At 36.7% G+C, this 13,898-nt stretch overlaps 1 protein-coding gene across 4 annotated transcripts; it reads left to right on the forward strand.

Annotated features, from left to right (window-relative positions):
- Window positions 1-366: 366 nt before the first annotated feature.
- On the forward strand, window positions 367-12,657 carry asrgl1 (asparaginase and isoaspartyl peptidase 1). Of its 4 annotated transcripts, none has more exons than XM_034921312.2 (7): window positions 367-450; window positions 2,436-2,638; window positions 2,829-2,971; window positions 3,350-3,504; window positions 3,659-3,780; window positions 8,759-8,869; window positions 11,456-12,657. In XM_034921312.2, exons 2-7 carry the CDS (start codon window positions 2,452-2,454, stop codon window positions 11,665-11,667), a joined length of 930 nt encoding a protein of 309 aa, XP_034777203.1. In that variant the 5' UTR covers window positions 367-450; window positions 2,436-2,451; the 3' UTR covers window positions 11,668-12,657. The 4 variants fall into 4 exon arrangements, with proteins under 4 accessions (XP_034777203.1, XP_034777202.1, XP_034777201.1 ...); XM_034921311.2 differs by lacking the exon at window positions 367-450 and adding an exon at window positions 916-1,346; XM_034921310.2 differs by lacking the exon at window positions 367-450 and adding an exon at window positions 918-1,335.
- The last annotated feature ends 1,241 nt before the right edge of the window (window positions 12,658-13,898 follow it).

Here is a 13,898-nt window from a genome sequence, read left to right on the forward strand (position 1 = left end):
TGATTGGTGTTCGAGTCTTGTCATACCGAGTCAGTGACATGATGTTAAAATGTATTAATGATTTGAAGGTATCTGTGGTTTTAAAACTACATAATTATTTATCCGTAGTATTATAAATGTAAAGAAATACAAAAACTTGGATTTTGTCTATAAGGTTTGCCGTTAACTTTTCTCCCGTGTTTTGCTGTCTTTATTTTAAAGATAGCAAAATCAAGGTTGTTTTAAAAAAAATCAATTTTGGTCTGCTTGTTACGTTTTTTTTTCAGCCAACGCAATATCTTTGTTTAGCTGTACCTGAGAAAATACAGTGAAAACGAAAGCAGCCATATTTAATCTGTCAAGCAAAAATTTAAAATCATGCTAAGCTCCTGCTGCCTTCAACCAAAACTAAAATCTTAGCTGTGCTGAGAATACCTCGATTCCAGCAAAATTGCAGGATGACTTACAGAGGTAACTAACAAGTTATTACAATATAGCTAAGAGATTACAAACAGCTAAGAAAAAAAGCAATATAGCTTTTTTTGTTTGGGGATTTTTTTAGTTTCTGTTTGCACTTTGTCAAATGAAACGGCTTTTGCAGTTATTGTGCACAGTGTGTTTGTTTCTGTATGCGTATGTGCTTTGTATTTGTAATGTATACTTGCAGCTACTGTTATAAACTGCAAAACATGTTCGTCTTGCTTCACTCGGCACCATACATTTTCAGCCGTGGCTACTTTACTTTGCTCAAACCCCATAGAGATATTTGATGTACTCAGAGTTTTAATTGATTTAAATCATGTTTGTAATGTAAACTATTTCCTGTGACGTCAGACCTTTTGGTACTTTCCGTCCACCCAAAGTTCCAGTCCTAGCTACGCCCCTGCTGCACAGTCAGCTTATTTCTCCCAGGAAAGTAAACAAAAGCAGAAAACAAACTAGTAATAACTCTTACATTATTTTATGTACATTTATAATCAATACAGAGTAAAATCGGAACTCACTGATGCTACAGATGTTATTTTTCTGCGTTTTTTTTTTCTTTTTCATAAATCCACGATTGTAACTTCGATGCGCTGAACAAACCACCTATAGTCCGTATACATAACAATGCATTCTAACATGTTTGTCTACAGTCGTCTAGATATTTTGCATTATTTATTGGTATAGAGCTTATTTTAATGACCTAGGCCGTTCTTGTGTTGTGACGTTCACCGGTTATTGCCAGGTCAAAGGTCGCTTAACCCGGGTCTGTTTCGATCAAAACGCGAAAACACACTCCTGCTTGCTTGAGTTGAGTTCACGTGTATTCCTTGTAAAACAATAAACCTCTGACTGCTGGTTCTGGTATACGGGGTAGGTTTTGTGTAAGTTTTTAGATCACGTTTGTGGGTTCGTGTTCAGTATTATTTGCTGCGGAGTTCTGCATTGTGTATTGTTTCTGTGGTGTGTAGTGTTAGTTCCTGCAATGTCGTTGTACCTTTATATTCTATGAGATTAACAAAGATTGGTGTTTGTAATATAGGAAAGCATAATGAATATGTAACATTTTATGAGAACCAATTACTGGACGGCTCGTCGCACATCTTTGAATGCCTGAAAGGTAACCTTTCCCTCTTAAAAAGAAAAAAAAATAGGCAAATGTTTTAAAGGGAAGACATACAATGTAGGGGTAAAATTGTGAAGTTAATGTAGGCCTACATGTATTGCATGTATTAATGGAATAATTTAAAGTCGAAACTAGCTGTACATATATTGCATGGATTAAAATATGAATAGGTAGGATAGACAACATAATAATAATAAAAATAATAATAATAATAATAATAATAATAATAATAATAATAAACACCTTTTTGAGCTCTTTTTGCTCAATTATGATCAATTAGATTTTTAAAAAATAGATTCTTTAAAGAAACACCTACTGTTACTATATTTCTATCACTTTTAAATGATCTGTGTATAAACAAAACAATAGTTGATTATTGGCATTGACTAGCTCATAACATAATAGTGTAGCCTGTCATTAATTTAGTCAAGGGACTGTTTTGCCAGTGTTTTGACTTGTAATGATTAACAGCCTCATTTCTGTGTATTAACATTTGTGGCCGCATTCTATTTTTGATATTTCTTTTAATAAAACTCTTTTGATACCCACATTGACACTGTGCTGTTCAAAACTACTGACCGACTTTTAAGGTATGCTGTATTCTGTACAGAATTCAATAAAGATGCGCTTACTGCATGCACTCCAAGAATGATGGTAATGCCTTAGTTATGCACACCTAATGAATCATAATTAAGTGATTCCCTAGATAGACACATATGAAAGATTATTGCAAGCAGTCGGAATTTGTGTTTCATTTTATGAACAGGATTTACTCCTTAGTACTCCCCAGCACTCCTTTGCAAATGTTTTTGTATTCCATGCATTGTTTTTTTTAATCTAATTTCAGAAGCTGGATAGCAGTCATGCTACCTGTTATTGTGGTTCACGGGGGTGCTGGGTGGATAGGGAAGGAGCGAGCAGAAGGGTCCTGCCGTGGCGTGCAGGAAGCTGTGCTTGCTGGATATCGCATCCTCCAGCGGGGGGGCAGTGCGTTGGATGCTGTGGAAGAGGCTGTTGTGGCAATGGAGGATAATCCAATGTATAATGCAGGTAATCATTTCCTTCAGATACATTTTAAAGCAGTGAGGTGAAAATCTGATTGGGTTAATAATAACTAGATAGGCACTCTCTTGTGTACTTTTGTGCCACAAAATGTGGTACTCACTTTGCAGTTTTGCACCAGCTAGTATCCTCCAGCAGCAGACCGTCAAATATGAATGCCTTCTTTTTTTTGGCATAGGCTGTGGATCTGTCCTGAATGAATTAGGGGGAGTAGAAATGGATGCTATCATCATGGATGGGAAAACACTGGCGAGTGGAGCGGTATCCGCTGTCAAGGGGATTGCAAACCCAATCAAACTGTCTCGACTTGTCATGGAAAAGGTATTGCAACAGCATGTCATTCTTACGCCGAATGTGAATGAAATGATAATAAAAGACTCCCAATTGTATTAGGGATATGAATAACTATTTTTAAGTACACCTGACCCACCGGTGGAGCAGTTTCTATAGCAGATTGCTGCTAAATACTGAGTATCCAAGAGCTTATACTGCCCTTGGATATTGTCAACCCCCACTCACAAAAAATAAAATACCTGATGTATTTTTATGTGCTGCTGCTAAATTAAATTAATTGATTTTTGTTTTTGTTAGTGTCCCCATTACGTACTACCTAGAATAAAAAAATGAAACCCCACTGCCAAAGAATAATGCTTGCGTTTTTAATGTTTTTATTATTTTTTTTATGGCCTTTTAATCCAGACAGAACATTTGTGTCTGACTGCTGAAGGGGCTTCTAGGTTTGCAAAAGCAATGGGTGTACCAGAAGTGGAAGAGGAGTCTTTAAAAACAGACTACTCCAGAAAGAGATGGGTGGAGAACTTGGCACCTGGATCCAATCCTGTGGAAAGTCAGATGTATGGAAAGTCTTTCTCTGTTTCTCTTTGAAATCAAAATAGGTCAGGGTCCCTTTGTTCATGGATCATAATATTTGTACAGTATAATTGAACAGAATTTTATCATCTTCAGGTGCTTTTGTATCTAAAATAGTTTGTATACTTTATATTACAGGGGTAAAATGGGGACAGTCGGTGCTGTTGCCATAGATTCTCAAGGCAATGTGGCCAGTGCGACCTCTACTGGTGGGATGCTAAACAAAATGGTTGGTCGTGTCGGTGATACGCCCTGCGTAGGTAAGCATGTTGGCATGTTACTGTGCTACAAATTCCAGTCTTCTGTGTTAAAATTTTTTAGCATTACACAGATAAAATCAAAAACCTTGAGCCTTGACTTGAAAGCTTATAATGTTTAAGCGTGGGCTTACAAGGTTTTTCCCTTGTTTAAATAGATAATTTGATGCAGATGGTAGGGCCCTTAAAAGAGTAAGTAACAGGATTCCGACAAATAGTGTCCTACATCCCCACATGTTGCTACAACTGTTTAAATAATGTACCTGTAATATTTATTTTCATTAACATCCTGATAACTTTGTACACTTATAACTTTAAACTCTGTTTCAAAGCTCTCTTCTAAATGGCCGCTCTAGTGCCCTGAGATTTGAGATCTGTCCTCTAAATCGTTACAGGAAGAGAGATTTCAAAGAAAAAAACAAATAACAGAACAAGTGCTCTGGCTTTACTTTTCCGTACCACTTCATGGATCGTATTGCTGTGTTAGCTGTTTGACAATGTGGGCAATAATCCTTACACTATCATCGGTGCACCAGAGCTGTTCACTCGCGTCGCTCATGTCCGGTGTGCATAGCCCTTTAACATGCAAGCCCACGCCCATTGATGCGTTTGATTTGGCAGTGCATGCTGCAGAGCTGTGAAAAAATACACAATTTACATTAAATCCGGGAAAAAAAAACCCAGGTAAAACATTTGTGTGTTTTTGGTTTTTTTTTTTTTTTTACACTTGTCGCCCCATACATTGAAGTCGGTATTTTTCGTCTCTGTTCACTGCAGTTTCAGTGACACCCTCGACACTCGCCACTTCAAACTTAATTTCTCTGGTTCTACAAGTCCTATGTATCATTTACGTATTTATTTAAAATGTTCTATCCTTTTTTTTTACATAACTGCCCCTTTAGTCATAGTCACGCCCCCCACTTTGCGCACCACTGGATCAGAGGATACAGACTCTACAGTCTGATTCATTACACTTTTCTCTTACGCTACAATCCATATTTCTGATTTTTTTTTTTTTTTTTTTTTTTTTTTTTTAAATAAATTTAGTCGTTTTCAATTATTTTTTAAATATTTTCTCCCAATTTGGAATGGCCAATTATTTTATTATGCTCAGCTCACCGCTACCACCCCTGCGCTGACTCGGGAGGGCGAAGACGAACACACACTGTCCTCCAAAGCGTGTGCCGTCAGCCAAGCGCTTTTTTTTTTCACACTGCAGACTCACCATGCAGCCACCCAAGAGCTACAGCGTCGGAGGACAACGCAGCTCTTGGGTAGCTTACAGGCAAGCCCGCAGGCGCCCGGCCAGACTACAGGGGTCGCTGGTGCGCGGTGAGCCGTAACTGTGCTGTGCTCTACCTTTTGAATTTTAAACATGCCTAATTGTAAATGCGATGTACCTACCTAATGTTAAAAGTGCTCCCTCTGCACTAATGCCTGTAATTTCGCCCCTGCCTGGGTCAGTGCTCCCCCCACACATACACTTTTGCCTTAACGGCAGCTTTATGACTCCTGGGCGTTCTCGGCAGAATACGGTAGTATTTTGGGGTTTTAAGTGAATTCATACAATTAGAACCATATCAATGTGTTTGACATTTTTGAATTGGGAAGCTCTACTGCAACTTCACCACTTTGCTCATTATTATTATTATTATTATTATTATTATTATTATTATTATTATTATTATTATTATTATAATTGAGGAAGGGAAAAGACAAAGCTGGCAGCAGAGTTTTGGATGAGCTGGAGCAGATGGATAGCAGAGACAGGGAGGCCAGACAGGAAGGAATTGCAGTAATAGAGGCAGGACAGTTCCAGGGCCTGAACTAGGAGTTGTTGCTGAAGAAGCAACAGGAACGTGCCAGAGTAGAGATATGCTGAGAGTAGGAGAGGGAGGAGTCGAGCGTGACACTAAGGTTCTTGCTGGATGAGGAGAGAGGGCAAAGTCTCCTCTAGAAGTTGTGAAGTGAGGTAACCTTTGGTCACTAAATCAGAAAGGCACTGGAAAACAAAGTAGTGCAAAGTAGTTACACACTGGAAAATCATTAGCTCTTGTTAATATTTAGCAGGGTTCTCCCTAGACTCCCATGTCGGGGACCAATACTGCTCCATTTGGTGTTTTCTCAGTGTCCCATTCAAGGTGTAGCACGCAAACAAATGTACTGTAATTTGACTCACTTTAGTGAAGGAGCACACCCTCAGGCACACATGGTAAACTGTTGGAGAGCCTCAAGTGAACCATGTATCTTCCCTGACGGTCTAGGGAGAACCTTCAGTTTTCTTAGCACAGCTAACCTTTAACACACTAACACTATCCTTTTAATTGTTGAGTTTGTTTTTCATTGATAACAAAACAAATGAGTATCATTTTACAATGATTGCTAAAAGAAATACCTTCTTTAGTGCAGAGGTAGGCCTGTAGGAAACCTGTATTTCTCGAACCTGACCCTGCACAAACTGGAGGTGTGATTCAGCATTGCACTGAGGATTTCTATTAACTCAGCATTTTTATAGGTGGCTCACATTAACTGCCCTGAATGAAATGTCTGTGTCCTAAACTTTTTTTGGTAACTGATTTACACTAGCACTAACGCAGAAACCCCTTTATAAAAATGATGATAGTCTTCATAGGTAGCACAGCTTATTATTAAGCTCCTTTTATTGACTTTCTGAGATGACATTTGAATTGGCACCTGCATCTAAGGAGTTCACTGGCACTGTCACGGTACATACTTTGCAGTACTGGGTGAAGTAAGCGTCACCTGATATGTGGAGAACTAGAAAATGTAATAACTGAGCACACATTTATTAGGAACATTATTAGTGTTCCGCAACCATGAAACATTTTACACTAAAATCTCATTTGTTGATGTATGAATGTTACATTCCTCCATAGTTTAGCCCTTGCACACTAATTACTGTATCAGAAAGCAGACCTTGCTTAAATAAAAGATTGTTTTAGCTGCAGGGATACAAGCTCCACACCCTCTTGAAATGTGTCTGTGAGCCTAAGAGGTGCCTTTCTGCTACTACCTGTATCGGTAGGATGTTGAAACATCTCATTACAGTTTTGTTATTCTGTGCTGCTTTAAACTTACTTTATGAATCATAATTGGCACCATAATTGAAATGTAATTCCATCCCAATATTTTTTCTGTATTGTATTATGAGTGTTATAAGTACATTAAAAGATCAATGAATGGAGCAAATATTTAATGTATTGAACTACACTTGCATGTTAGTCCGTGCTGTTGATGCCATCTGGTGGAGAAAAGTAAGTGTTATTTTTTTTGGCAAAAACTGACATTGTTCATTAGTTCATTGATTCTGCATGCAGTGTATAGAATTGTACTTTATTGGCTAGAACTTTAGATATTTGCAGCTGATTTAGTTGCTAGGCAACCTCTTGTATGTGTGTTTTTTTAAAACAAATCTACAAAGTTGCGTGTAAATACATTTTGCACTGCTTACAAATAAAAGTACGTAAGAACAATATATACCATATTTACTTGACTTTAAGTCACACTTTTGTGGCCAAAATAAAAGTTCAAAGACTTGGATTCAAGGTTTTTAGTTAGGGTACCAATTTACATTTGCAAATGTCAATTATTCTGACCAACTGTACACCATACTGCCCACTACAGATATTATTCTCGGTACAGTACCAGTATATTAAAATGGCTGCACAGCGAACGTCATGAACATTTTTTAATGCAGCTTTTTAAAAAAAAAAAAGTAACTGTTTGCTGAAGCAAAGCGAAACTGCGGAACCTGAGATGTGTCAGAAGATGGAGACGCAATCGAAAGGCTATGTAATACTATAATATTACCAGTATAGTACTTGTTGAAATGATCAACGCGGGTCCGGCTTCAAAATGAACAATCATTTATTTATATATCTTTATTGCTCTAGAAACAGGAACACTAAGGTATGTACTGCTTAATGGTGGATTCTCCATCGCTCCCTGATTCTCTAACTTGCTCACTGTTATTATGGTATGTGCCTGGTGTAACTACGGGAACCCCACTAGTGTAAACTCCAAAGTCCTAACTCAAACCTAAAATGAACTACACATTTCTGTCTTGCACTAATTTTGCTTGCAAACGTGACAGAGTCACGTTGGCCAAATTAAACAAACAAGGACAATAAAGCAGACTGAAATAAAGTTCAAGGTAATGTACCCTTTCCCAGCTACCATAAACTGCAATGACTGTCGTTCAATACTGAAAGTACTGTACATATTTTCTTTTACCATTTGCATTTGTAATATAGTAGGTGACATACTCTGATGCTTTAATGTACAGTAATACAAAGTTTCCTGCTGGCACCTAGAAATTAAAGTAATTTAACCGTTAACTATTGTGTTTTTTTTCCATTAAGAGTTAAATGCATTCAGGGTCTTTTTCTTTTTTTTCTTTTTTTTTGGTGTCCGTATTTAGGGGTGCGACTTAAATTCGAGTAAACACGGTATTCTGTAAGCAAAGCAAGAAAGCTCCTGTAAATAATGAGTAATAAAAACCGATGTCCATCTTTTAAATAAAAATAAAAAAAATCTGAAGGTACAGGTAAAAGTCTGTCAAATATATATATATATATATATATATATATATATATATATATATATTAACAATGAAAATCTTTTTTATTCAAGTTTGAGTATATTCAAATCTGTAATTTGTTTTCATGTATTCATTGTAGATAAACCTGAACTGCCCTGATGAAAAATGAATAACTGATCTACACCGTGAATAAGCCTGTATTTGTAATTGGAGGTGCCTGGGTGTATCCAAGCTATCCCAATTTGTTTAAATAAATGCAACCATATGTAATGCACAGGAGGCAATACATATGTTTTAAAAAGATACATGTTGCCCTTCTGATACTCTACATGCAAGTGGAATATTCCCTTTTTTTTTTCTTTTCTCCACACCCTTACTAGCCACACTCGTATTGAAAGGAGGCTGTTCCTTTTTCCCCAGGGTGTGGTGCCTATGCTGACAACCTGTTTGGCGCGGCCTCCCCCACTGGACATGGGGAGGCGATCATGAAGGTGACATTGTGCAGACTCATCCTGTTTCACATGGAGCAAGGTACTGTAAACACACTCACAACAAGTCTGTTTGTTGTGTATGTAGATACAAAGTGAGCAGAGTGGCTGAGCGGTGCAGGTGGATGTGTTGTATGCACAGGTAAAGTTTTTATACAAACACTGCACTGTATAAACCACTATGAAAACGCTTCAGGTAGATTATGGTTTAATGCCTTTCCGTTCTGGTTTTTAAGGCTGATATACCTTCTCGTGTACCTTCATATTTCAAAACATCCTTTTAAGCAAAATTGTACAATAGTGTGCAAATGTGTTAGAACGCCTTAAGATTTGTAATGTATATCCTTTATATACCAGCCTGCATGAAAACCTTTGGGTGTGAGAATTTAAGTTTTCAGTCAGTAATCTGTGATATAGAAACAATAGGCACTTGTGTGAAAATATTAGACCACTTTGTGTTTTAATTAGGCATCTTAAACAACTTCTAAAAAGTCTCTTGCAGGTTACCATTTGTGTCTGCGTTTCTTTTCTCTTACAATTTTAAATGAAATGTGGCCTATTAAAGTCATCGACTAAATAAGCAATCATGTTTGCCTGTTTTGACAATTTTCCAAGATTTTCAGTTACAGTGGCTTGATTTTATAATGCACAACAAATCAAAACAGAAGCAATGGGGTGTTCTAATACATTTGCACATTACTGTGTGTTTCATAAAACGTGTTTGTGATTGCATAAAATGTTTAAAACTAAATTAATATTTTGGACCCCATTGAGTATGCACATATGTTATTTGCATATAGGCGTTTATAATGACTTGAATACTCCATCAGAGCTGTAGAACTAGAGGTATTTCTATTCACTGTGTTCAATCCTCGTCCCAATTCAAGTAGTGATATTGTTCTGCTATCAATGGAAATGAACTGGGCCGCTTTCAGCTTGATGGCATGCTGGAGATTGAGAGAAGGAAATGTATTACCAGGCACATTTGTCAACTTGTCAACCTGAACATGTAAATACATATAGTTGATCCAAACTTGGTATTTTTATTCTTTGTAAAGTTTAGGGAGTGTGTTGTTTTTTTTTTAATGTACCTTCTTTTTAGGTCAGTCAAATGTCTTGTTTGTGGTTAAACATTAATCTTGTCACCAAGTGAAGTTAAAGCTAACATAACCTTGCATCTGTCTGGGCTACGAGTATCACTATATTGGACACTGGAGGTCTAGTGAATTAATCTAAATCATGGCATGATTTAAAAAAAAAATAAAACATACCTACTGTACTCCCCAGTAGTTGATCAGACCAATTGGCGAAATTTCCTATTAAGAAAAATTCCCCTAGTAAATTTAGGGATTCGTAATGCAGAGTTAGAAAATAAATAAGACAGTCTCCTACAAAGATCTGATCACTCAAAAAAAAAAAAAACTACACAAAACACACACCCTCACATTGGACAGAAATCAAGACATTGTGTTATTGTACAGCACATCAGCACAGTGCACTTACGTAGGCAAATGTGCGGATGCTACCCATGGTTCTTAATTTAACCGTTCCCTATTTCGTTGTGGTTCAGTGTTTTTTTTTTTTTTTGTTTTTTTTTTGTTGTTTATGGGTATGACTAGTTAAATCTAAATAAATATATGATTTATTTGCAATAGGGTTCAATAGGGCATTTTTAAAATGTGTGACAGTGTTTTAATGATAAATACAAATATGAATTAAAATAAGATTAGTGCAGAATATAACAGAAAATAAAACAAACTACAGAAATGTTCACTAAAACTATTTTATAACAGCTATATTCTTCAGTAGTAGCTTTAGTGGAGTGACACTTATGACAGATGTCATTTTATTACATTGTGAAGGTGGGAAGTAGCATCCATTTGAAGCAAAGAATGAAGAACATTTGGTGCTTCATTATTTTCTGTGAACTGTAAGTTAAATACCACAATGTTTGTGTTTGTTTTCCTTCAATTACTCTTTAATTCAGGCATAAGGTTCAATCATATCTACAGTAAACTCCCTGTATCCCAGTCATATTAAGCTAATGGATATGAAAATCTTTGTCTGGAACAAATGTTCATGACCCTATTTTTTGTTTGTTCATTTATGTACTTTTTACATTTATTTAGCATATAACATGTTATTTAGCTTGCTATGTAGAATAATATTCCCATTTGCTAGAGGATTTAAGCTTAGTGCTTGAAAAATTATTCTGCAATTCACAAAAGCATGTATTTGCATTCCATCAGAGATGGAACAAGATCATGCTATTATGCCCCTTTCAAACTCATTTTGTGGCCAACTGACCAGCAGCTAAGCAATCAAGGGCTTGCATACTGAACAGCCAATCACGTTACTGGACACGATAAAAACATTACCTCATGTATTCCTTAACTCGTCTTGTGTAACATGAATGTTTGTTTTACTGTGCTGCCTAAAATATGTCAGCAAAGACCGGTGAATTTGGTCTGCCAGGAGGCGAACATGCACTGTATGACTCGCTTTGCACACCACGCGGCTGTGCTTCATTTACACAGGTTTTACCTGCATATGCAAATGTGGCTTTACATAACCCTACTGAAAGTAATGCCTTACTCGATTCTATCTCCCCCCACCCCCACCCCCCCAGGAATGTCACCGGAAAAGGCTGCGGACACAGCGCTCGATTACATGAAGACAAGAGTACGGGGCATTGGAGGAGTTGTAGTAGTTAACAGCTCTGGTGACTGGGCTGCAAGATTTACCAGTGACCAGATGGCCTGGGCAGCAGTAAAGAATGACCAGCTCCATTATGGACTTTACAAAGGAGAATCATTCACTTTGCCAGTTACCAACACTTAGTTGTCTCCTTGACAGTTGAGTGATTTTCAATAGGGGGAAATCACTGGTGCTTTTAGAAAATAGAACATCCCAATTTGAGCATATTTTTACAAACATAAATACTTTAAAGAGATGCACATGCATTATTAATGTCTTATTTTCAGAAGCTTGAAACAAAAAGGGCACTATTTTAATCATGTAATCAATGGTGATATTTAGGTCAGCTATAGGTTAGATCAGGTGAAACTTTGCAAAGTTGCCAAAATGTCTACTATTTCTTCTGAATCATAATTTATAATATTTTCACTATTTCCAATGTCTATATTGTTAAATGTGTCTCTGCAGAAGAGCTGACATAGTGTTCTAGAACCTCCTGCAGTGTTTACAAGAAACATGTTACTTTACCTATGCTGTATTCCATGTTGTCCATATCACAGTATAGTTTGGATATTTCTTTTTTTAGTGACAGGTCATGGGTAAATTACCTAGGGAGTTACTTTTTTTTTCTTCAACTTTTCCTCAGGAACGTTTGCCAGTAGAGAGATTTTTTTCTTCTAAACATTGCTTCCAGTTCATGCTCTCTCCTGCAACAATGCTGGTGCTGTGATTGTAATGAGAGCCACATTGTTGCAGGAGGGAGCGTGATTTGGATATACTGAGATTCTTGGAAGAGTGAAGGAGATGTTTTACCCATTTGATTTATGGCCTAAGATGTGTGATTAAAAATAAGTCGGCAATGTTTTTTTTTTTGTTGTTGTTTTTTTAAATAACACTGCTGTATGGACAACACCGGACACAGCAAATGCATTTCTTGTAAACTTTGCAGGGTGTCCTATATCACTTTAAACTGAGTAGCTCCAAATTCTTACAATTTGCATTTGTGTTTAATACAAACAGAACTTCGAAAGTGCTGGTTCCGTTGGAAAATGTTGCAGTTATATGTTTGGAGGAAAACTGCACTGTGTGTAATGTTAAAGGAAACCCGAATGAATAAAATAGTATCAAAAAAGACCTATTCAGTGACTCTTTTATATGTTTGTAATTAAGAGGGAATAAATGCCTTTTGGACTGAAGGGAAAGGACAGCTGTGAATTTCTTATTTGGGTACAAAAAAATCACATACTGTATAACATCTAAATTAAAGTTGCATATGATTATCCAAATACAGTAGCAGATGTGGTTACTTTCTGAATATTTAAGTCGTGGAAGTGTTCAAACTATTTTTTTAGAGAACTGTGCTTATTTAATTGATGAAAGTGCAAGTTAATTTGGTGCCCTATGTTGTTTACAGCATAGTACAGCATTGTGACATTCACTGCAGGTAAGTGCATACAGCTAATGCATCATCTAATGAGAAATGTACTGTGCCTGTGTGAAAGATCCTGCCCCTGCAGTAAAAACACGACTAAAGGCGTGGCTAGACTACATATACTAGAAGTTGACTCACTAACCCATACTTTTGTCTCAAAAAGGCAAGGTCAAGGCCAAAGTAGATTGTGTTAAAATATACTGTAGAATACCTTCTAATAGCAAGCCTGAAATGAATGATATAGAAGGCTGTGTATTAGGCCATGCAGTTCCCATGAAATGTACGCACACCTGGGTTGTGATTATGCCGAGGCGAAGCCAAGGGCCTTTAACCACCCAGATGTGCGTATATTTAATGGGAAACGCACAGCCCAAAGTGGTTTATACCTTACATTGTAACAATTCTGTCGCAGCAAATGATATATAATTTATGCTATTTCTAGTAGATAAACTGGAACATTAACCTTTAAAGATGTCTTGGAATGATCAAATAAATAGAATGATTAAAATTTGGGTATCAGTGACTGTATTTAATTTTTTTAAGGCCGTTTAAAACATTTTCAAACAACCCATTTTCAAACAATTTCACTATCCCCAAATGTATGCTAATGTCTGAAACTACATATAATAATAGATTTTTTTTTTTATTTTCCTTTTAATTATAGTATTATGCTCTTATAGTCTAAACAAAATGAACCTGTACCAATCCAAGCACTGTAACCACAGGGATTGTTTATTTTATAGAACCCAAAACTTGCATTGCTTTCTTAAAAATAAATACATAAATAAAATGATACAGTTCCCTGCTACATATCTTAGTTTATTTTGTGTATTTGTGTTAATCCCTGATGTTTCCTTTATCCCTAGTTGGGGGTACCTCATAGAAATCCCTGGCGAGAGCAGGCCAGATTAGAGCAACAAATAGACTCCCTGGTTACCAGTGC

The sequence above is a fragment of the Acipenser ruthenus genome, chromosome 5, assembly GCF_902713425.1.
Source record: "Acipenser ruthenus chromosome 5, fAciRut3.2 maternal haplotype, whole genome shotgun sequence".
Lineage (NCBI taxonomy): Eukaryota > Metazoa > Chordata > Actinopteri > Acipenseriformes > Acipenseridae > Acipenser > Acipenser ruthenus.